Source organism: Heptranchias perlo, chromosome 16 (assembly GCF_035084215.1).
Source record: "Heptranchias perlo isolate sHepPer1 chromosome 16, sHepPer1.hap1, whole genome shotgun sequence".
Lineage (NCBI taxonomy): Eukaryota > Metazoa > Chordata > Chondrichthyes > Hexanchiformes > Hexanchidae > Heptranchias > Heptranchias perlo.
Window position 1 is genome coordinate 57,431,265 of NC_090340.1, and position 25,179 is coordinate 57,456,443.

At 42.6% G+C, this 25,179-nt stretch overlaps 1 protein-coding gene across 1 annotated transcript in view; it reads right to left on the bottom strand.

The window, feature by feature from the left end:
- Positions 1-24,953, bottom strand: part of vat1l (vesicle amine transport 1-like) — a 141,657-nt gene extending 116,704 nt beyond the window's left edge. Inside the window, exons 1-3 of the mRNA XM_067997524.1 lie at positions 24,686-24,953; positions 6,728-6,857; positions 591-806 (exon numbers count right to left, since the gene is read on the bottom strand). Of these exons, the coding sequence (XP_067853625.1) occupies positions 591-806; positions 6,728-6,857; positions 24,686-24,894 (555 nt within the window). The 5' untranslated portion in view covers positions 24,895-24,953. The remainder of the gene's footprint in view (positions 1-590; positions 807-6,727; positions 6,858-24,685) is intronic.
- Positions 24,954-25,179: the final 226 nt, after the last annotated feature.

Consider the following 25,179-nt stretch of genomic DNA (forward strand, 5'->3'; position numbering starts at 1 on the left):
TGATATCATTCCTGAGTGAGACCGGAGGGTAAATCTTCATCCTCTAGCTCTCCCAATGAAGAGCGTCACGCACTGAGAAAGCTCATCAGGGTTTCAGGCCTTTTAACTGCTTCACAGCTCGCACGGATTTTCTATCCATTAAAAGGACTGCACGGATAAAGGGGGTCACGTATCAGGCATGTGCCTGAATTCCTGAAACATGCTCCCAGCTTGCAATGCTCTGCCCTGGAAGCATTAAGGGTGAAAATTTACCCTAGGGCATGCAGTGATTTTAAGGGTCAGAGTGCAAGGACATCCTTGGTTGTGCCCAGGTATCTCCGCATCTGTTCTGACTCGGTGGGGGTAATTTTGACTTTGGGTAATAGTGTGAAATGGGGATATTGATTCAGCCGTCCTTGATACATCTCTCACAATTTTCATTATATTGACTTCAATGGCTTTAGCAGGCGGTTGAATTAATATTGCCCATCGTACACTATTGCCCAAAGTCAAAATTACCCCCGGTGTGTTAAAGAATGGTAGTATTAAGCCAGAAGAGAACATCGCCAAAATAAGCTAAGTTATTGAAGATGATTCTGAAATATAATTACCACTCCTCCACCAGCTGAATGTACCAGCACTGACATTCCTTCTCGAAGGTTCGCCACTTCAAACAGCATCATGTAGGCAGTCACAAAGTTCATGGGAAAAGCTGCAGCCTCTGCAAATCCCATATCATGTGGAATCTTGTACACAAACTCCATCGGAGCGCAGACCACTTCACCCCAGGCGCTGTAATTGACGAACGCCATGACCCTGTCTCCGATCTGAAGCAGGAAACAAAATAACAACCAGCAGAAGGGAAATGACAGCAACAACGCGAGACCCTTCATTATCCTCCAATGTAACCATAAACGAGACAGGGATATAGCTGCACTGCTTTTCTTTACCGCTCCCCGGCCAACTTTTTCCCTTCGTTTCCTGACTCACACTGGCGCAAAATTCAATCGACAATGCACACTCGAAAGAACTGGCAATTATATAAAATAAACAACTTGCATTTGTATAGCGCCTTTCACGACCTCAGGACATCCAAAAGCAGGAAATGTAGCAACTGTAGGAAAAGCGGCAGCCAAAATGCACACAGCGAGCTCCCACAATGAAATAATGTGTTTGTGTGATAAATAATGGCCAGGATAACTCCCCTGCTCTTCTTCAAATAGTACCATGAATCTTTTACATTCACCTGAGAGAGAAGACATCTCATCCAAAGGTCAGCACCTTTCAACAGTGCAGCTCTCCCTCAGTACTGCATTGGAGCAGTAGCCTTAATTTTGTGTTTAAGTCTTTGAAGTGGGAATTGAACCGATGACCTTCTGACCTTCTGACTCAGCAGGCAAGAGTGCTACCCACTGAGCCAAGGCTGATACCTAATAAGCCACCTACTATAGGGCCGTGTCATGTCCTCAGGGCATCCCAAATCACTTCAGATCTACTGAATTAATTACTTTTAACGGTAGTTGCTGTAATGTAGGCCACAAAGAGCAATGAGACAATTAATCTGTTTCGGTGGTGTCGGTTGAAGGAGGAAAGACAGTCAGAACATTGGCAGAACTTTACGTATAAACAGTAAAAGAAGCATGGGACAAAAAAGGAGATTTTCTTGTGGAGGCAGCGGGCAGGGCTGAGGCACTAAATGAATACTTCACATCCGTCTTCTCCAGAGAAGAGGATGCTGCAATTGTGGCAGTAAAGGAGGAGGTAGTAGTGATATTGGATAGGATAAAAATAGATAAAGAGGAGGTATGTAAAAGATTGGCAGTACTCAAAGTAGAAAAGTCACCCGGTCCAGAAGGGATGCATCCTAGGTTACTGAGGGAAGTAAGGGTAGAAATTGCAGAGGCTCTGGCCACAATCTTCCGATCCTCCTTAGATATGGGGATGGTGCCGGAGGACTGGAGGATTGCCAATGTTACACCACTAATCAAAAAAGGGGAGAGGGATAAACCTGGCAATTAGAAGCCAGTCAGTGGTGGGGAAACTTTTAGCGACAATAATCCGGGACAAAATAAATTGGCACTTGGAAAAGTATAGGCTAATAAATGAAAGTCAGCACGGATTTGTTAAAGGCAAATCGTGTTTGACTAACTTGATTGAGTTCTTTGAAGAAGTAAGGGAGAGGGTTGATGAGAGTAGTGCCATTGATGTTGTGTATATGGACTTTCAAAAGGCATTTGATAAAGTACGACAGAATAGACTTGTTAGCAAAATTAAAGCCCATGGCGTTAAAGGGACGGTGGCATCATGGATACAAAATTAGCTAGGGGACAGAAAGCAGAGAGTAGTGGTGAATGGTTGTTTATCAGACTGGAGGGAAGTATACAGTGGTGTTCCCCAGGGGTTAGTATTAGGACCACTGCTCTTTTTGATATATATTAATGATCTGGACTTGGGTATAGAGGGTATAAATTTCAAAGTTTGCAGATAACATGAAATGTAGTAAACAAGGTGGGGGATAGTAACAGACTTCAGGAGGGCAGAGGCGGACTTGTGAAATGGGCAGACACATGGCAGATGAAATTTAACGCAGAGAAGTCTGAAGTGATGCATTTTGGTAGGAAGGATGAGGAGAGGCAATATAAACTAAATGATACAATTTTTAAGGGGGTGCAGGAAGAGAGAGACCTGGGGGCGCACATACACAAACCTTTGAAGGTGGCAAGTAGAGAAGGCTGTTAAAAATGCATTTGGGGTCCTGGGCTTTATTAATAGAGGCATTGAGTACAAAAGCAAGCAAGTTATGCTAAACCTTTACAAAACACTGGTTAGGCCTCAGCTGGAGTATTGAGTTCAATTCTGGGCACCACACTTCAGGAAGAATGTCAAGGCCGTAGAGAGGTTGGAGAAGAGATTTACTAGAATGGTACCAGGGATGAGGGACTTCAGTTATGTCGAGAGACTGGAGAAGCTGGGGTTGTTCTCCTTGGAACAGAGAAGGTTAAGAGCAGATTTGATAGAGGTGTTCAAAATCATGAAGGGTTTTGATAGAGTAGATAAGGAGAAACTGTTTCAAGTGGCAGAAGGGTCGGTAACCAGAGGACATAGATTTAAGGTGATCGGCAAAAAGACCAGAGGCGATATGAGGAAACATTTTTTTACGCAGCAAGTTGTTATGATCTGGAATGCACTGCCTGAAAGGACGGTGGAAGCAGATTCAATATTAACTTTCCAAAGGGAATTGGATCAATACTTGAAGGGAAAAAAATTACAGGGCAATGGGGAAAGAGCAGGGGAATGGGACTAATTGGATAGCTCTTTCAAAGAGCCGGCACAGGCACTATGGGCTGAATGGCCTCCTTCTGTGCTGTACCTACTATGATACTATGAACTTCCTGCTCTTCTTTGATTAATGTCCTGGAATCCTTTACATCCACCCTGTACTTCATCTTTTTCATTTGTGATTCTCGATGGTGAGTGTTGGCAGTTTATTCCACCAGGGAGGGCGTCACGGGTGAGCTTAGTCCTGTCCTCTTCATCTGGCGTCCACACACCTGCAGCTTGCCGAAGAGGTCATTGGACAAAGTGATCAGGAGTGGCTGATTTTTTTTCTTTTTTATATTCGCTAGCCTAGGGATGATGAGTCCAATCCTAACGCTACACTAGCTGAGATCAACGAACTCAACACAGACGAGGGATCGAACCAGCGCCCTTCCCTCATAAAAGTCATTCCAAACATTTTCCGGATGTTGGCAACTCTGCTGCTCCCAACTTCACTGAAACTCCAGCTCGGACCAGGAAACAAATTAACGCTAATGTGAGGTTTGTAAATTTGTTGTCACGACACCTGACTATCATTATGTTAAACTAGGCCCTTTGGTATCCAATTGTTTGGGAGGTAGTGGGAGGAAAGTTCTCCAATTACTGGGTTCCAATAAGGGCTCTTGGTTCTTACTTATTTTAAAACTCATTATTATTTTTATTTTCATACTCATTGTCGGCCATGCCTTCAACCGTCTAGGCCCCAAGCCCTGGAATTCCCTTCCTAAACCTCTCCACCTCTCTCTCTTCCTTTAAAACGTTCCTTAAAATGTATCTCTTTGAAACGTACCTCTTTGGTCATCTGTCCTAATGTCTCCCTCTTTGGCTAGATGTCAATTTTTGGCTGATAATCGCTCCTATGAAGCGCCTTGGGACGTTTTACTACGTTAAAGGAGCTATATCAATGCAAGTTGTTTTGTTGTTATTTTGCTCCCCAAACACTGAGTTGCTTGTTAGGCTACATTTTTCATACAAATATTTGGATGATTTAGCTGCTAAATTGAAGTGTGCAGCTGTGCTTTAATTAAACATGACAGTCTGAGGAGAATTAGAAGATGATTTGACAATATTCCGGTACGTGCAATGTTTGTCTGAGTGTGCATACACATTGATCTTCTATGGCGCTGCACAGGAGTAGTCAAGAAGAGATGCTGTCTTCAGGTCGAGCAGGTTAAGAAAGCAAGGAAATAATTGGACCAAGATGGAGACAAAGGAAGGAGGGGGAGGAGAAAGGCAGTGAAGGAGGGGTTGAGGAAAGGGGAAACGGAGAAAGGAGTGAACGAGAGAGGGGAGGAAGGGGAAGAGGAAGGGACATGTGAAGGAGCAAGAGGAATGGAGGGGGGCTCGGAAGATGGAAGGATTCAGAGGAGGAAGGGTAAGAGGGAGGACAGGAGGAAACAGGGAGCGGTGTAGAGGGGGGAGAGGGAGGTGGGTGAAGGGAAGCTACCTCAGCTGGAGGGTTGGAAAACTACCTCAGTGTGGGTGGGATTGAAAGGTACCTGAGTGAAGGGGCCCTCAAAGTGCCTCAGTGGGGGGATTGCGAAATAGGCCTCAGTGAGGGGGAGTCAAATTGTCTCAGTGGGGGAAGGTCAAAGTGCCTCAGCGGGGGCTGAGGTCGGAAAAGTACCTCAGTGGGAGGGGCTCAAAGCGCCTCAGTATTTTGCTTTTGATTCAGTGGGAGGGGCAGGTTTGAAAAATGCCTTAGTAGGGTTTGGGGTTAAAGACCAATTTTTCAACAGTTTAAAAGGGTCTGATTAATTCCTAAAGGAGAATAACCCTATTTATAACAAAGGATGAACAACATCATTTTTGTAGGCTCTGGCTACAATCAGACTAAAGACCCTGATTTGACAGCCTTCAGAAGGGACCACTTTTTTGGAAAAATTACTGAGCTCCGATTTTAGGAAAATTACAGGTCGTGACTGTATCTTATATCTTATTGAAACATACAAGATTCTGAGGGGGGTTTGACAGAGTAGATGCTGAGAGGTTGTTTCCCCTGGCTGGAGAGTCTAGAACTAGGGGGCATAGTCTCAGGATAAGGGGTCGGCCATTTAAGACTGAGATGAGGAGGAATTTCTTCACCCAGAGGGTTGTGACTCTTTGGAATTCTCTACCTCAGAGGACTGCGGATGCTGGGTCGTTGAATATGTTCAAGGCTGAGATCGATAGATTTTTGGACTCTAGGGGAATCAAGGGATATGGGGATCGGGCGGGAAAATGGAGTTGAGGTCAAAGATCAGCCATGATCTTATTGAATGGCGGAGCAGGCTCAAGGGGCCGAATGGCCTACTCCTGCTCCTATTATTTAAGTTCTTATGTAGTGCTTTTCAGAGTTCCTGAACTGTCACGTACGATGCAAGTCCCAATTGCTTAAACTGTAGCTAGGGCCCGATTACTGCAAATCTTTCTCGGAGGCCCCAATTTTTAAAAACACAAAAGTCCCCACTGATTGAAAAACTTAACAGGCTCCAATTTTATCAACGCTTAAGAGATAAAGATTCCTCCAGATTCAGATGGCGGTGTACCTTTAATGGCCTCTGTTATTCTTTTTCTGTTCAGACCTCAACATATAAGGTTAGGAAGTCACGTAATGTTACTGTTCACCTTTACTGACAGCAGATATATATAGGCTGTCACATAACGTTACATGTAAAGTTACCTCATGGCACCACTTATGAGTGCAATTCACTAAAATAGGACTGTCATATGAACATTAAGTCCTCATCCAATAATGTCGCCAACGATAATTTCTAGGTTCAGTGACTGAATGGAACAATGTTATGTGTAGATAAACTACCAGTGAAAATCGCATTCCACAAGAAGTGTCTTTATTACTGATCAGCATAGGAGGCATATGAGGTCTGAGGCAACTGGAACAGATTTTCTTCCTTCGCATTTGGACGTAAATAATCACCTGGGCACAGTGTATAGAGGAAATTCAGGTGGGGCATGCTCGCACAGACGTGACAAGGCCCACCCGATTTTCCTCCACCCAGGCAACTATTTACACACTAGCGCAGAAGAGGCAAATCTTCCCCAATAGGTTGCTGTATAATCTTTGCAGGAAGTAGTGACTTGGTTATCCTATTATAAAAGACCGTACAGCAGGCAATCCATTCGGTAGCAGGACATTTTTAGCTTCATATAATGGCCTCATCTTGAGATGAGACATGTCAAGTCACAGTGGTTGAGTGACATTAAGCTTGAGATTTTAAACCTTGTAGGAGGAAGGAAAGACTGAGAGAGGTAAGGAATTCCACAGTTTTGAGGTCCTGGGAAAGAAGGGTTAGAGTAAGAAAAGGTGTGATGAATTTTGACAAAGAGGATACAAGGAGGAAGAACAGCACATGGGAAGTTAGGAGAAAGACAGGTAAGCTCAGAGGACCAATGCTGGTAATATTGATAAAGGGGAGAGGACAATACCAACCTCAAAGCCTTTTGCATTATCTCCCAGGCCTTCCACAATCCCAGAGCACTCAAAGCCAGGAACCAGTGGTGTCTTTGGTGGATTGTCTATATTGCCTTGTCGAACCATCAAGTCTATAAAATTCAAGCCACTGAAAAAAAGAAATTATCAAGTCAGAATTGCAGCAACTGACCAAATAGGAGTTTCCTGTAGACTATATTTATAAATGACTTGGATGAAGGAAAAGAGATCCGTATATCTAAGTTTGTTGACGACACTTAGTTAGGTGGCACAGTAAATAGTGTAGATGGGAGCAGAAAGTTGCAAAGGGGCATTGATAGATTAAATGAGTGGGCAAAACTGTGGCAGATGGAGTTCCGTGCGGGAAAGTGTGAGATCATCCACTTTGGACCATAGAAAGGTAGATCAGAATATTTTCTAAATGGCAAAAAGCTCAGAACTGTGGATGAGCAGAGAGATTTAGGGGTCCAAGTACAGAAATCACTAAAAGCTAGTGGCAGGTACAAAAAATAATTTAAAAGGCTAATGGAACGTTGGCCTTTATCTCAAGCAGGCTAGAATACAAAGGGGAGGAAGTTATGTTACAGCTGTAGAGAGCTCTGGTTAGACCCCATCAGGAGTACTGCATTCAGTTCTGGGCACCGCACCACTTTGGAGGGGGGTGCAGCGTCGATTCACCAGAATGATACCTGGGCTAAAAGGGTTAAATTATGAGGACAGGTAGCATAGACTTGGCTTGTATTCCCTTGAAGATAGAAAAATAAGGCATAATCTAATTGAGGTGTTTAAGATGATCAAAGGAGTTGATAGGGTAGATAGAGAGAAACTACTTCCTCTGGTGGGGCCTATACTCTCTGGAGTTTAGAAGAATGAGAGGTGATCTCATTGAAACATATAAAATTTTGAAGGGGCTTGACAGGGTAGAGGGTGAGAGGTTGTTTCCCCTGGCTGGAGAGTCTAGAACAAGAGGGCATAGTCGCAGGATAAGGGGTCGGCCATTTAAGACTGAGATGAGGAGGCATTTCTTCACTCAGAGGGTTGTGAATATTTGGAATTCTTTACCCCAGAGGGCTGTGGATGCCGAGTCGTTGAGTATATTCAAGGCTGAGGTAGATAAATTTTTGGACGCTAGGGGAATCAAGGGATATGGGGATCGGGCAGGAAAGCGGAGTTGAGGTCGAAGATCAGCCATGATCTGATTGAATGGCAGAGCAGGCTCGAGGGGCCGTATGGCCTACTCCTGCTCCTATTTCTTATGGAAATCTGGAACTCTCTCCCCCAAAAAGCTGTTGAGGCTGGGGGGGGGGTCAACTGAAAATTTCAAAACTGAGGTTGATAGATTTTTGTTAGGCAAAAGTATTAAAGGTTGCGGAACCAAGGCGGGTAGATGGAGTTAATATACAGATCCGCCATGATCTAATTGAATGGCGGAACAGGCTTGTGGCAGAATGGCCTACGCCTGTTCCTATGTTCCTATGTATGTGTTGCATTGTCTGCCAGCACTTTAGGAACATATGAATTGCTTGATGATAAAAGACCAAGGTCCATCTGGTTCACCTTTTACCATTCTTGTAGTCACATGATACAACGATAATGGAGTTGTTGACCAATTATAGCTATCAATCTTTATCAATTAGTTCACAACAGACCCAGACATGACACAAGGAAAACCCCAGTGCTGGAGAGCTTTGGGAACCATAGGTCCATAGCCATCTTTTTCCTCCCAAGCAAGCTATAAGTTACATTGAGTCTTACATTAAGTTACATTCAGGCCATTCAGCCCAACTGGTCAATGCCGGCATTTATGTTCCACATGAACCTCCTCCCTCCCTACTTCTTCTAATCCTATCAGCATATCCTTCTACTCCTTTCTCCCTTGTGTGCTTATCTAGCTTCCTTTTAAATGCATCGATGCTATTCGCCTCAACTATTCCTTGAGTTAGTGCATTCCACATTCTTACCACTCTTTTGGTAAATTAGTTTCTCCTGAACTCCCTATTAGATTTATTAGTGATTATCTTATATTTATGACCTCTAGTTTTGGGCTATCCCACAAGTGGAAACATCTCTAAGTCTACCCTATCAAATCATTTCATTATCTTAAAGACCTCTATCAGGTCACCCCTCAGCCTTCTCTTTCCCAGAGAATAGAGCCCCAGCCTGTTCAGCCTTTCCTGATAAGTATATCCTATCAGTTTCTGGTATCATCTTTATGAATCTTTTTTGCACCTTCTCCAGTGTCTCCATATTTTTTTTATAATATGGAGACCAAAACAGTGCACAGTATTCCAAGTGTGGTCTAACCAAGGTACTATACAAGTTTAACATAACTACACTGCTTTTCAATTCTATCCCTCTAGAAATAAATCCCAGTGATTGGTTTGCCTTATTAACCTACATCGTGATTTAGTGATTTGTGTTTCTGTACCCAGAGATCTTTTTGCCCCTTGACCTCATTTAGACACTTATTTTCCAAGGAGTAAGTGGCCTCCTTATTCTTCCTACCAAAATGCACCACCTCACACATATCTATATTGAAATTCATTTGCTGATTACACACCCATTCTGCAAGTTTTTTAATGTCTTCTTGCATTTTGACATATTTTTGATTTGTACTAACTATAACCCCCAATTTGGTGTTGTCTGCAAATTTTGAAATTGTACTTCCGATTCCCAGGTCCAAATCATTAACGTAAATTGTGAACAACAGTGGTCCCAGCACTGATCCCTGTGGAACACAACTTCCGACCTTTTGCCAGTCTGAGTAGTTACCCTTAACCCCTACTCTCCATTTTCTGTTTTGTAGCCAGCTTTCTATCCATTCTGCTACCTGTCCCCTGACTCCACATGCTCTGACTGTAGTCATTAGTCTACAATGTGGTACCTTACTGAAGGCCTTTGGAAAATCCGAATATATTACATCTACTGCGTTATATAAGAACATAAGAAACAGGGGCAGGAGTAGGCCATATGGCCCGTCAAGCCTCATTCGTCAGTCAATACGATCATGGCTGATCTTCAACATCAACTTTACTTTCCCACTCGATCCCCATATCCCTTGATTTGCTTAGAGTCCAAAAATCTATCTATCTCAGCCTTGAATATACTCATGATGTGGAGATGCCGGTGATGGACTGGGGTTGACAATTGTAAACAATTTTACAACACCAAGTTATAGTCCAGCAATTTTATTTTAAATTCACAAGCTTTCGGAGGCTACCTCCTTCCTCAGGTGAACGATGTGGAAATATACTTACCTTAGAGGTGGTGCAACGAAGGTTCACTAGATTGATTCCTGAGATGAGAGGGTTGTCCTATGCAGAGAGATTGAGTAGAATTGAACATAAGAACATAAGAATTTGGAGCAGGAGTAGGCCATACAGCCTCCACCATACATTTCCACATCGTTCACCTGAGGAAGGAGGTAGCCTCCGAAAGCTTGTGAATTTAAAATAAAATTGCTGGACTATAACTTGGTGTTGTAAAATTGTTTACAATTGAATATACTCAATGACTCAGCATTCACAGCCCTCTGAGGTAGAGAATTCCAAAGATTCGGGAAGAAGTTCCTCCTCATCTCAGTCTTAAATGGCCGACCCCTTATCATGAGACTACACCCCCTAGTCTGGACTCTCCAGCCAGGGGAAATAACCTCTTAGTATCTACCCTGTCAAGCCACCTCAGAATCTTATATGTTTCAATGAGATCACCTCTCATTCTTCTAATCTCCAGAGAGTATTGGCCAATCAAGGGATATGAGGGTCAGGCGGGAAAGTGGAGTTGAGGTCGAAAATCAGCCATGATCTCACTGAATGGCAGAGCAGGCTCGAGGGGCTGTATGGCCTACTCCTGCTCCAAATTCTTATGTTCTTATGTTCAATTCTACTCAATCTCTCTGCATAGGACAACCCTCTCATCTCAGGAATCAATCTAGTGAACCTTCGTTGCACCACCTCTAAGGTAAGTATATCCTTCTTTAGATAAGGAGACCAAAACTGTACCCCAAAGCCCTGTACAATTGCAGCAAGATGTCTTTGCTCTTGTACTCTAACCCCCCTGCAATAAAGGCCAACATGCCATTTGCTTTCCTAATTGCTTGCTGTACCTGCATGCTAACTTTCTGTCTTTCTTGTACGAGGACACCCAAATCTCTCTGAACAATAACATTTAATAGTTTCTCACTATTTAAAAAATATTCTGTTTTTCTATTCTTCCGACCAAAGTGAATAACCTCACATTTCCCACATTATACTCCATCTGCCACCTTCTTGCCCTCTCACTTAATCTGTCTATACCCTTTGCAGACTCTTTGTGTCCTCCTCATAGCTTACTTTTCCACTTAGCTTTTTATCGTCAGCAAACTTGGATACATTACACTTGGTCCTTTCATCTAAGTCATTAATATAGATTGTAAATAGCTGAGGCCCAAGCACCAATCCTTGCAGCACCCCACTAGTTACAGCCTGCCAACCTGAAAATGACCCATTTATCCCTACTCTCTGTTTTCTGTCTGTTAACCAATCCTCTATCCATGCTAATATATTACCATTAACCCCAAGAGCTTTTAACTTGCGTAACAACCTTTTACGTGGCACCTTATCGAATGCCTTTTGAAAATCCAAATAAACTACGTCCACTGGTTCCCCTTTATCTACCTACTAGTTACATCCTCAAAAAACTCTTAATTAATTTGTCAAACACAATTTCCCTTTCATAAAATCATGTTGACTCTGCCTAATCATATTATGATTTTCTACGTACCCTGTTACCACTTCCTTAATAATGGATTCCAGCATTTTCCCAACAACTGATGTCAGGCTAACTGGCCTGTAGTTCCCTGTTTTCTCTCTCCCTCCCTTCTTGAATAGTCGTGTTACATTTGCTACCTTCCAATCCGCTGGGACCGTTCTAGAATCTAGGGAATTTTGGAAGATAACAACCAATGCCTCCACTATCTCTGCAGCCACCTCTTTTAGAACCGTAGGATGTAGGCCATCAGGTCCAGGGGATTTATCAGCTTTTAGTCCCATTAGTTTCTCTAGTACTTTTTCTCTACTGATATTAATTACTTTAAGTTCCTCACTCTCATTAGCCCCTTGGTTCCCCACTATTTCTGGTATGCTTTTTGTGTCTTCTACTGTGAGGGCAAATACACAATATTTGTTTAATGTCTCTGCCATTTCCATTTTCCCCATTATAATTTCTCCTGTCTCAGCCTCTAAGGGACCAACATTTACTTTTGTTACTCTCTTCCTTTTTACAAATTTATAGAAGCTCTTACAATCTGTTTTTATATTTCTTGCTAGTTTACTCGCATATTCTATTTTCTCCCTTTTTATCAATTTTTTGGTCATCCTTTGCTGCTTTCTAAAACTATCCCAATCCTCAGGCTTACTACTATTCTTTGCAACATTATAAGCCTCTTCTTTTAATCTAATACTATCCTTAACTTCTTTAGTTAGCCACGGATGGATCACTTTTCCCATGGAGTTTTTATTTCTCAATAGAATACACTTATCTACCCTTTCTGTTACTTCTTCAAAGAATTCAATAAGTTTGGTCATGCATGATTTTCCCTTCTGAAATCCGTGCTGACTACTCTTCATTATATTTTCGTTTTCTATTACATCTTTAAGTAAAGATTCCATTATCTTTGCTACCACCAATGTTAAGCTAACTGGTCTGTAGATCCCTGGACTTGTTCTGTCTCCCTTTTTAAATATAGGAATAACATTAGCTGTCTGCCAGTCCTCTGGCACTATTCCCTTCCCTAATTAATTTTTATATATATGTAATAGTGCCTCTGCTATCTCTTCCCTAACTTCTTTTAATATGCGCAGATGCAATCCATCCGGACCAGACGTTTTATCCTCTCTAAGTTTGATTAGTTTATCAATTATTGCCCCTTCCTATCTTAAATGTCTTTATATCTTTTTTGCTTTCTTCTTCTAATGTCATGCCCACCTTATTAATCTCCCTGGTAAATACTGAGGCAAAGTAACTATTCAATATTTCTGCCATTTTGCTGTCATTATCTGTGAGTTTATCGTGTGCATCCCTTAGTGGCCCTATCAATATCCCTATCCTGATTTTCCTTTTGTTATTTATGTGTCTATAGAATTCTTCATTATTTCTTTTCATATTCCTTGATAATTTAGTTTCGTGGTTCTTCTTTGCTTTCCTAATTGTTTTTTTAATATCCTTCCTAACCTCTTCTTATTCCCTTTTGTCATCCTCTCCTTTATTGTCTATGTACTTAGAATATGCCTTGTTCTTTAGTTTCAATTTTACCCTTATCTCTTTATTCATCCATGGTGTTTCATTACTGGCTAGTTTGTTCTTGTTTTTTTAGGGGAAAATATTTCCCCTAAACTCTATTGATCACTGTTTTAAATATTGCCCACTGCTGTTCTATCTCTTTGTCTGTCAGTTTTTTTTTCCAGTTTACCTTCCCTATTTCCATTCTCATCCCCTCAAAATTAGCCTTTTTTCCAATCTATTACTTTGCTCCGTATGTCATGTCCCAAATTACTCATATACTATATCCCAAAATGTTACCGTGAAACATATCGAGGGACAAATTCCTCGCAGAATTAATACTGAAGCATAAATTGTCTCTCGTGTACTCTATCTGGGCTGATTTATTGTGGTTTAAAGCCATTGTTTTGATGATTTTAAATAGGAATACTTTTTTAAATTTGAGGATATCTATAAATATCTACAGTACGTTAAAAATCTTACATTTTCGCACACATTCTGTCAACTTTTTCCAACCATATTTGCCTATATAGAATTTACCAGGTTAGAATTACACCCTGCCCCCAGTGGAGGCGCTGCAACATTACCACTGGCAGGAAGATGTAATTACAGTGTGACAAGTTTACATAGGCACTTTCTATTATAAATGTGGACATAGAATTTATAATGGAAATACCAAAATAAGGAGAGAATGTACGACTTTAAAATGGGGAATGAATTATGTCTGCAGGTCTTGATCCAATTATCCCCCAGCCTCAAACTCCACTCCAGGACAGGGCGTCCTACTGATTTTTTTAATTCTCTATCTCAAGCACACTGCATCAAAAGATCCCTGTCTGCGACGTGTTAACTCAACACAGACCAGGGACTGAGCCTGGGAATTTCTTGTGGTGTTTACGGCTCAGAACCAGACCAGGTGATGCATTTTTCTATTGAGCCATTGATCAAGCAAGAAAAAAGATATCCTATTGTATATTATAATTATGGCCAAAATTTTCTTGCATACTACATAGAATTACATAGAATGTACAGGGCAGAAACAGGCCATTCGGCCTAACTGGCCCATACTGGTGTTTATGCTCCACACAAGCCTCCTCCCTCCCTATCAGCATAACCTTCCCTTTCTCCCACATGTACTTATCTAGCTTCCCCTTAAATGCATCTACGCTCGTCGCCTCAACTACTCCTTGTGGTAGTGAGTTCCACATTCTAACCACTCTCTGGGTAAAGAAGTTTCTCCTGAATTCCTTATTGGATTTATTAGTGACTATCTTATATTTATGGCCCCTAGTTTTGGTCTACCCCGCAAGTAGAAAAATCTTCTCGACATCTACCCTATCAAACCCTTTCATAATCTTAAAGACCTCGATCAGCTCACCCCTCACCCTTCTTTTTCTAGAGAAAAGAGCCCCAGCCTGTTCAATCTTTCCTGATAGGTATAATCTCTCAGTAATGGTACCATCCTAGTAAATCTTTCTTGTACCTTCTCCAGTGCCTCTATATTCTTTTTATAATATGGAGACCCAGAACTGTGCAGAGTGGGTGGCTTATCAGAAATTCAGGAGTACACAGCCCCCAATTTTCCATTAAGTCACCGGCTGCATGCAAGACCCTACTGGTGGAAGGGGAGGTCTTGGAAAATTCCACCCGATATATAGTGTGGGGCAGATTTTCCTGTTTCTGCGCCTGGGCATATTAGATCACCTGAGTACAGCAAACAGTGGAAAATCAGGAGAGCTCTCTCAGGGGTGTGCAATCCTCCCCACCGGATTTCCCTCCATTCGCTGCACCCAAATCAAAACCAGTACGCCCAGGCTCAGGAACAAGAAAATGTACAATTTGAGGTAATTGAGAATTTTTTTGACTTATGTCAACCATTCTTTTAAGATTGGCAACAGTAGAAATCAGTTTCAGCCATTGGTTAATGGGCTCAAACCAAATTCCTCTCTCTTGAATGGAATTGCTAACCCGCTCCTTTACAATAACAAAACGGGGACATTTGGCACCTGTACATAACAACAACCAAAATAATAACTTGCATTTATATAGCGCCTTTAACTTAGTAAAACGTCCCAAGGTGCTTTACAAGAGCGATTATCAAACAAAATTTGACACCACGCCACATAAGGAGGTATTAGGACAGATGACCAAAAGCTTGGTCAAAGAGGTAAATTTTAAGGAGCGTCTTAAAGGAGGAGAGAGAGGCAGAGAGGTTATGAGAGGGAATTCCAGAGCTTAGGGCCTAAGCAGCTGAAGGCACGGCCACCAATGGTGGAGCAATTAAAATTGGGCATGTGCATGAGGCAAGAATTGGAGGAGCGCAGAGATCTCGGAGGGTTGCAGGGCTGGAGGAGGTTACAGAGATAGGGAGGGAAGGGACGAGGCAATGGAAGGGTTTGAAAACAAGGATGAGAATTTTAAAATCGAAATGTTCCCGGACCAGGAGCCAATGTACGTCAGCGAGCACAGGTGTGATGGGAGAACGGGACTTGGTGCGCATTACGATACGGGCAGCACAGTTTTGAATGTGCTCAAGTTTATGGAGGGTGGAAGATGGGAGGCCATCCAGGAGAGCATTGGAATAGTCGAGTCTAGAGGTAAGAAAGGCATGGATGAGGGTTTCAGCAGCAGATGAGCTACGGCAGGGGCGGAGACGGGTGATGTTACGGAGGTGGACGAAGGCGGTCTTGGTGATGGAGAGGATATGTGGTCAGAAGCTCATCTAAGGGTCAAATAGGTCACCATGGTTGCGAACGGTCTGATTCAGACTCAGACAGTGGCCAGGGAGTGGGATGGAATCAGTGGCTATGGAACAGCTTTGCAGCGGGGACCAAAGGCATGGCTTCGGTCTTCCCAATATTTAGTTGGACAAAAACTTTTGCTCATCCAGTAATGGATTTCGGACAAGCAGTGTGACAAACGAGACAGTGGAGGGGTCGAGACCGTTATAAGATAAACCTTTATCGGATAATATCACTGACAGTAATTTCTCCTTACAATTTCAGACAAACCCCCTCAATTAGACCACTACCGCATAAATTGGTTGGAGATAGCCATTATTGTCAATGTGCTTACATTGTAGTCTAAATATACTAACTCGTAAATAATAAAGTGGTTTAACAGTACTGAAGGAAATAAAATGCAATTTGCAATGTGCTTGCTCCTGGCTGTTTGATGTTGCTGCTGCATCAGAGGTCAGGCAGATAGCCTATTTTTAATGCAGACAAGGACTCGGTTTCATCTTCAGCAGTGATGATGCAATTAAGAAAATTGTCTTCCTGCTACAGCAGTCGATTCCCTCCACTGTTTTGCTTGACTGTCCATTATCACTGCAGGAAGTACTTACAATAGGAAATTCTTCTCCATAATTAACCAAGATATTAATTAAACAAACCATCTGCGTGAGGTTTTTAGAAGTCCTTTCCTAGCCTGGTAACCCAAGGTCCCAGCAACGCAAGCAACATCTATCGCATAAGGAATGTCCCGAGACAGAAGAGCAAAAGACGACAATCATCAGTAGGAGAAGATACGGGAAGGTGACCTCTAATGGTCAAAGAAGTAGGTCTTGAGGAAGCTTTTGAAGGTGAAGAGAAAGGTAAAGGGATTCGATAGGGAAGATACTGAGAAACTATTTTCTCTGGTGGGAGAGTCCAGAACAAGGGGGCATAACATGAAAATTAGTGCCAGACCATTTTAGGAGTGAAATCAGGAAGCATTTTTTCACACAAAGGGTCATGGAAATTTGAAACACTCTCTCTCAAAACCTTGTGGATGCCGTTGATTTAAATTTTCAAAACTGCGCTAGATAGATTTTTGTTAGGTAAGAGTATTGAGGGATATGGAGCAAAGGCAGGTAAATGGAGTTCAGGTGCAGAACAACCATGATTTAACTGAATGGTGGAACAGGCTAGAGGGGCTAGATGGCCTACTCCTGTTCCTAATGTTCCTGTAACAAGGCACTGGGGTTCAGGGAGAGAATTCCAGATTATAGGACGCTAAGGGCTGAAGGTACTGCCACTAATGATGGAGTGAAGGGAGCAGGAGATGTAAAGAACATATTCAGAGCACAGGCTCGCACAAAGGGTTGGAGAAGGTTACAGAGATGGTGGGCTGAGACCTTTGAAGGATCTGTAAATGAGGGTCAGGATTCTGTATTCAATGCATTGGGGGCAAATGGAGGTTGACAAGGATAGAGGTGATGGGGAAGCAGGAGTAAATGTGGCAGATGCAGGAGTACAACACAATGTATTCGAATGTTGTACTTTAAGACTCTAAGCACAGACAGAGTGATGGCCCACTCACATCATGGAACCGCATTCACTGGGATTAAATTCCACAAATAAACTGGATCCTCACATTCTGAATTCACTCCTTTTGTACTCTAGGTAGATTTGGAAACTGGTGATGACACCAGAACAATTATGCATGTGCATGGGCTGAGAGGTCAGCCTGCCCGCCAGAAGCGAATGGCAGACCAAATGGCAAGTCTCACCACTAACGTCCATTCACCGTTTGATGGTGCTTTGCCCAGGAGGCAAGAAAATAAATCATCCTGAGTGGTAACATAGTCAGCCTCCTGAGAAAGCACTATCATAGGAATGGGCTATGAATGAAAAGGTGCAAAGTGAAATGAGTTCTGAAGGTCATTCATGACCCAGTTGGCAGTGGATTTGCACAAAACAGCCCAGAATTCAGCAATAATTGGGCACCGTCATCCAGAGAAGCTGGTGGGCGAAATGGGAAAGAGGACTAGGTTGGTGCCTATTATTGGGATTGTTTAAAAGGACTCAAAGCCACGTGTTGTACACCGTGCTCGTTATTTTTTCTTTGGTCAACTGGCATGTGCAGAAACCCATCGTCATATTTAAGGTTATGCAAAAGAAATTCCACATAAGTAGAGTTTCTGTATGCGTAACATAGAGTGCACTCTGTGTCTCTACTTTCTGAAAGCGCAAAGTATTGTGTACAGGGTAACAACAGCCAAGACCTAATAACCCCAATTATGCATAGTGATACTGCCGGAGTGAGCTGGCGAAAACTGCACAGCTGATCAGTACAGGCCAATGGTAAACTTCCTTCTGTTTGTTCAGCTAAGACCACGTTATATTGACATGCAGGGTGCTATAAAGCCAAGTAGGAAGAATGCTAGTCTCCAGTGACAGGTCAACTTTTCAGATCTCATCAGTGAGCCAGGCTGACATCCTAGAATACTGCAGACTGCCTGGCTCAGACATCAGATTACCGAATCTACCACAGAAGGTCAGCCTGATTCCTACTTCCCATTGCCAAAGTAGCTCATCTTGGACCCAACTCAACCCCAAAGTGACTCCACCTACACCATGCTTCCAATGAGAATCTGTTGTTCTCACTCGACACAGAGTAGAAAATATTTAATTCTCCTACACCTTTAACCCTCATTTCAATGAGCACAGAATTCATAAGACTTCCACCCTAACCCATTTTCAGGTTGACCTCGCTTTTGAAAACTTAAAAGCTAGCCATAGTCTGTACTGTTTCCAAGTTACAACTGGTAAAACTGTCTAAATAGGCATCGCTTTTGAAGGCTCAGCAAGTTGCAATACTTTCTGTAGACCCTGTTTACATTACTTCGCTGAAATTGTGTCAGGTGATAGTATCTTTCGCAGATGTAACAAATAAAACGTGCTAGGGTTAACAGCGAAAGGAATCTAATTTGTAAAGTGGTGCATTGAATCACTAATGATTATTGCCTTTTGATTCTCAACACATGCATATTTTAATGAATCAATCCTGCTTAGCTCTGGTTGGCAAGGGCAGAAATCATTAAAATGGAGCTTCTAATGCTAACATCTGGAGCCAAACTACTTACTAATGTATGAAATAAATTGTAAAAATGCTGGAAATACACAGCAGGCCCAATAGCAGCTGTTAAAAAGAAAGGTTAACATTTTAAGTGGAGGCCTCTTGTCAGAATTAGAACTCAGCAGAACAAAGGTCTGTCAGCATCTATAAAGACAACAACATGAAACTTTTACATCGCCTTTAATGTAACAAAACGTTCCTAAGTGGTTCACCGAGGGGGAACAACAAAATAAGAGGACGTCAAGTTGTAGTGGGAGAAGGGTTGGGGGGGTGGTGACTGAAGGCAAGGTCAAAGCAATAGGTTTAAGGAGGCTTTTGACGGAGTGGAGAAAAGTAGCGAGTGGAGGCGTTTAAGGTGAGTGTTAGAATGTGGGGCCTAAATGACTGAAGGCTCTTCCACCAAAGGTGTGATGGAGGAGGGTGGGGTTGCAAAGCAGGTGCGGGTTAGAATGCAGGAGCTGGATAACACCAACATGTTCAAGGACTTCAGAGAGGACAGAGAGATTCAAATTACAGCTGCAGTGGGAGAGGATGGGAGGGGGTAACAGAGCCTGAAGAGATGGAGCCATTGAAGCTGTCAGCAAGCATTGGGTGTAGGAGGGGGTCACTGCGTGGTGAAGATTTGGGTTGGTAGGTGGTCAAGTAGGTTCTCATGAAAGTGATTAGGGTAGTAGAAATCGAGAACTCTCTCCCTCAAAAAGCTGGGGGTCAATTAAAAATGTCAAAACTGAGATTGTTAGATTTTTGTTAGGCAAGGGTATTAAGGAACATGAAGGCAGGTAAATGGAATTAAATTACAGATCAGCCATAATCTAACTAAAGAGCGGAACAGGCTCGAGGGGCTGAATGGCCTACTCCTGTTCCTTTGATGAACTGGGGGGAGATAGCGCAAAATCTGCAGAAAGATATGAAATTGGGGCTTAATTGTGGGAAGAGCTAGGGGCGTCTAGGGTAGGAAAGTATGAGGCTGAGGCAGCTGAGCAAATGGTCTTTATCTTAGAGTGAAGAAATCCATAACCTCCCTAAAAATCCACAAGAATTCTACCAGGAATGTTGTGGGTATAGACCAAACATTAACCTGTCTCTTCTCTTTTCCAATGCTGTCTATTTCCACCATGATCTGTTTTATTGCAGAATTCCAGCATTTGCAGGTTTTTTCCCCCCATTTTACCTCTAGTTATTTATTTGTTTTTCTTCCCCTTCCTCTTTTTTTGGGTGAGCCCCTCCCCCCGGCGTCATGCACCATCTTCTAATTGTGAAGACAGATACAAACATACGAACAAAGATGGACAGGAGAAGACCCTTTGGTCTCTTCAGCCTGTCCCACACAATGGTGATACCTTGCGCATCACAACATACACACTCCCCACCCCACCCGAAACCATGTGATCTGCTGGCGATAAAAACCAGGTTAAAAACCCAGGCCAATTTGGGGAAAGATCTGGGAAATTCCTCTCCGAGATAGACAACATGCTCCCACAGCTCTGTTAATACTGGACGAGGAGCTTAGTGAACTTACCCTCTTGTTTTTTCTCGGTCCCTGTTATACAATGCCAGGCCTCTACCTGACAGAGATTGGCGCCAGAACAGGTAGGCATGAATGGAACTCCCTGTTCTACCCTGTTTTGTCCCTTCCCTTTCTTTTATACAGTGCTCCACTACGTTTGTCATTTTGCAACTACCCAGCTTAAAGATGGGTACAAAGGGTAGTGGAAATCTGAAATTCCCTCCCCCAAACAGCTGTCGTGGCTGGAGGGGGGGTCAACTGAAAATTTCCAAACTGAGATTGATAGATTTTTGTTAGGTAAGGGTTATAGAACCAAGGCGAGTAGATGGAGTTGAGATACAGATCAGCCATGATCTAACTCATTGGTGGAACAGGCTCGAGGGGCTGAATGGCCTGTGTTCCTTCCTAAGATCCTGTAGCTCTGTATCCCCACCCTACTGCTGCCAGTCATGACTGCATGTAATAGTCACAAATGGAACAGACTCATTGCCACATCTGTCACTACAGGCACAGCAAAACCTTATATCAATGCAGAAACCAACAAAATACAGTCCATTATTTGTTATTTTTAAACTACCATTCGTCAAACTGAGTGCAAACGCTATTTAAAATGTAATAGTATTACTCCTTTAAAGACAAAATACGGTACCTAGAACAGTGTGGTTTGTAATCATGTAATTGTCCAACGCCTAAGCTTGAGTAATGCTGTTCCCCTCCTTCTGCCCTCGGGCTAATCCATTATAGGAAGGATTTAATAACAATGGAATAGGCACAAAGTAGATTCACTAGGATGTGTTACCAGGTTACAGTTATAGAGAGAGATGAAATATTAGGGATTTCTCATCGGAGCTGAGAAGGTTAAGAGATGACCTTTTTTGGAGATCTTCAAGAATATGAAAGGTTATGATGGGGCAGATGGTGATAGGCTGTTTCCACCACTCAGGAAGGTACCGAGAAAGCACAGATTTAAGATAATCACAAGAAGAATTAAAGGGGAGGTTAGAAAAAAACTTCTTTACACAGGTGGTTAAAACGTGGAATTCTCTGCCAATTCTCTTCTGTTGTTGAAGGAGCAGCCACAAATTATATTTTAAAGGGAATTAGATAGTTGCTTACAAAAGTGGAATATTAAAGGGCAAGCAATCAGGAGAGTTGGATTAGACTGGGTGCTTCATGTGGAGAAAAACTGTGGCCAGGCTTGATGGGCCAAATGGCCTGTTTCTGTGCTGTAACATTCCATAATTCAATTCTCATCCTTTCCAAACTCCCAATCCAGAATCCCAGGGTTATCAGATACATTTTAATTAAATTAGTTCCTTAGTTCCTCTGAAGTCTTCAACAGCACTTTTCCTTATCTCAAATCTTGACTCCATCTCCCTGCAGCCGCTACCAGGACTGAGTCAAAATGGCTGTTTATAGCAGGTGGTTATGATGCCGGCTTTCTAAAAAGAACTGGAGGTCGTATCTTCCCTCTCGCACTGTCTCTCCTTTCTCTTTCCACTTCCCAACACCCAACCCCCCAAAAAAAAGCTGATCACATTTCAACCAATTTGCCCTCGCCAACTATGGCTCCACCTCCATCTTGTTTCTTCCTTCTCTACAGTCCTTGAATCTGTCGTTTGCTCCCAGCCCTGTCTCTCCGACTCCCTGTTCCAATCCCTCCAATCCGATTTCCACCCTTCTCAAGGAACCGAAATAACCCTAGATAAAGCCATGAACGACATCCCCTGTGATTGCGACCATGATTGCGCGACCCCTCCTTAACCTTTCTACTGTGACCACAGTTGACCACACCATCCCTCTCCAATGTTTCTCCTCGGTGCCTGGGCTGGAAAGGGGGAAAATAAGACAGGTGAGCTCCGCCTCCTAATTGCTATCAGTCAACCCTGCTGGACCGGGTTGATTGTATGAACATCGGGTACAGTTGGGCTGACAGTGGAACACCCTGCCAATGCGCTCAGTCTAGACTTACTCGTGAAGAGTGGTCACTTGGCTGAGGGACAGAGAACAACTGGTACCTCAAAACTGTCAGCATCAGTCAACGTCTTCAGGAGAGGAGGGTGAAAGAGGTGAAAGATGGTGTTTTATAGATCCCCGGTGCTTTTGCTCAATAAAGTAATTTTTTTTAAATGTGTTATATATACTAAATGAATCAGAAGATTTTTGATCATGAAACTGGGGTCTGACCCTGGAATTGAGAAGTCACTTGACATCTTTCCAATGAAAACAAAAGTATCAGGATTGAGGTTAAAGCAGAGGTTGCCATGGGCCGGGAGACTGGGAATGTTTAATATGGGTTATCCATACACTTATGGCCATGCTTTGATCTATTCTGTCCCAAGTTATAGTTCTGTACAACACTGTCGCGCTCCCATGCATAGTACATGGATGTCCAAAAGTTATTCTCCAGCTCTGATATAAGGTTATCGACCTGAAACATTACCTCTGTTTCTTTCTCCACAGATGCTGCCTGACCTGCTGAGCGTTTTCCAGCATTTTTTGCTTTTATTTCAGATCACCAGCATCTGCAGTATTTTGCTTTGGTCTAAAAGTTATGTCTGGTGTATTTAATTAATTCATTAATTAACAGTAGCTTACCGTGCAGTTTTAATTAACTGCTGCATCAATAGTTGGCTGGGAGACCTGTGACTGGCGTCTGTCACATTTATTGTTTGCATCAAATGGGAATCACACACACACGATCACAGAGCTGCATCTTGCAAAGGAACCCTCGCCCATTTCTCCTTTTCACCCCAATTCCACGCCTTGCTTTTACTGCGCGGGGTGTTTTACACGCATTACTGCAACGCTATAGAAGATACCTTGCATTTCTCCTAACATGCACACTCAAGCGTGGGTTTCCACCCCCCCCCCCCCCCCCCCTTCCTCTCCCCTCACCCCTCTTCCACTATTGGTACTGAAACGATTTCAACAGGTCACCTCAAGCTAAAAATAAAACCCAAACTACTGCAGCAGATTTCTATCAAATTAACTTGCAACGTTCAAAGACTGAAATCTTGCATGTCTGAAACGAATATTATTAACACAATTTAGCACTGTAAAGCCACCAAATGCGTCTACACAGATTATTTTCAGACTGATTTCCTTCTTTATCTCTCCCTTCCAGAGCACACATTTCCCTCCTGGTCAATGCTGAATGAATTGATCCCGCAGTGACTGATACGGAGCAGGCGGACGCTGATGTTTCTGGCGCAGGGTTTGACACGGGAGCATCGGATCGATCGGGATCTGAATTGATCACTCCATTAGTTACCAAAGGCGTATTACAGAAAACGCAGCATGAGGGAAACACTTCAAGTAAATAGAAAAAGAACAGCGGCAAATGAGATAATTAGAAGCTAAAGGGTCTTTTATGTTAATATGGGGGGAAACTCTACCATATATATATGTCAATAAAATGTCTTCTATAGGTTATTACATCCATCTACTAAAAGTATCACTATGTAAAAATGTTTTATCGTATATATACAATGCTGACGTTTCATTCTTATATATACAGTAAAGATACATATTTATGATATACATTTTATGTAATATTCCATTACTATACTTAGAAGGGTAGAAATGTAAATTGCATTGCTACATTATATAGCAGGTAGGTAAATGTATGAGATGCTGAACGTCTATAAGCACACACAGTATCTAGGTGGTAAATATATAAAATGTTGGATATCTATAAGCACACACCGTATATAGATGGCAAATGTATAAGACGCCGGATGTCTATAAGCACACACAGTATGTATATGGTAACCATATAAGATGCTGGATGTCTATAAGCACACAATATATAGATAGCAAATGTATAAAATGCTGGATGTCTATGTGTACTCACAGTATATAAGTGGTAAATGTATAAGATGCTGGGTGTTTATGTGTACACACAGTATATGGGTGGTAAGTGTATAGATTCTGGATATCTGTAAGTGCACACAGTATGTAAGTGGTAAATGTATAGATTCTGGATATCTATAAGCACACACAGTATGTAAGTGGTACATGTATAGATTCTGGATATCTATAAGCACACACAGTATGTAAGTGGTACATGTATAGATTCTGGATATCTATAAGCACACACAGTATGTAAGTGGTACATGTATAGATTCTGGATATCTATAAGCACACACAGTATGTAAGTGGTACATGTATAGATTCTGGATATCTATAAGCACACACAGTATGTAAGTGGTACATGTATAGATTCTGGATATCTATAAGCACACACAGTATATAAGTGGTACATGTATAGATTCTGGATGTCTATAAGCACACACAGTATAGAGGTGAAGTGCAGTTATTCTAGATTAGTGTGAAAGCTGCTACTTAACCAGGCCTTGACTCGGATTTTCACCTCTCCCTCCTGAGGTTCGGGCATCGCTTTCTTCGCCACCCTCAGCTTGTTTAAACCCCCGAACCCGGAGAGGATGACGGCGCGGATCTCCTTGGTGTCCCCCAGCGCACCGCCGCGCTCCTTGGCCGCATCCTTCTCGATCATATGCTCCGTCTCCTCGCTTTTATCCACCCCTTCGTTAGCCATGAGGAAAGAGGTGGAGGAGGTCGCCTGGAACAAAAAAAAAAGAAGGGGGTGGAAGGGGGGAAAAGGGGTGGGAGGGGAAAGGGGGGAAGTGTTCACTTAAAAAAAATGTTTCACTGTCTCTCCTGCAGAGAGAGTGAGTCCGGCGGTGACTTGAGCTGCGAATGAACCGAAGCGGCAGCGCTGGCGCAGACACCCAGACTGGTCGTATTTCAGCGAGTATAACGCGCGGTGTCAAGGGGGGTTAGTTTTGTATATATATATATATATATATACACGATTATCATT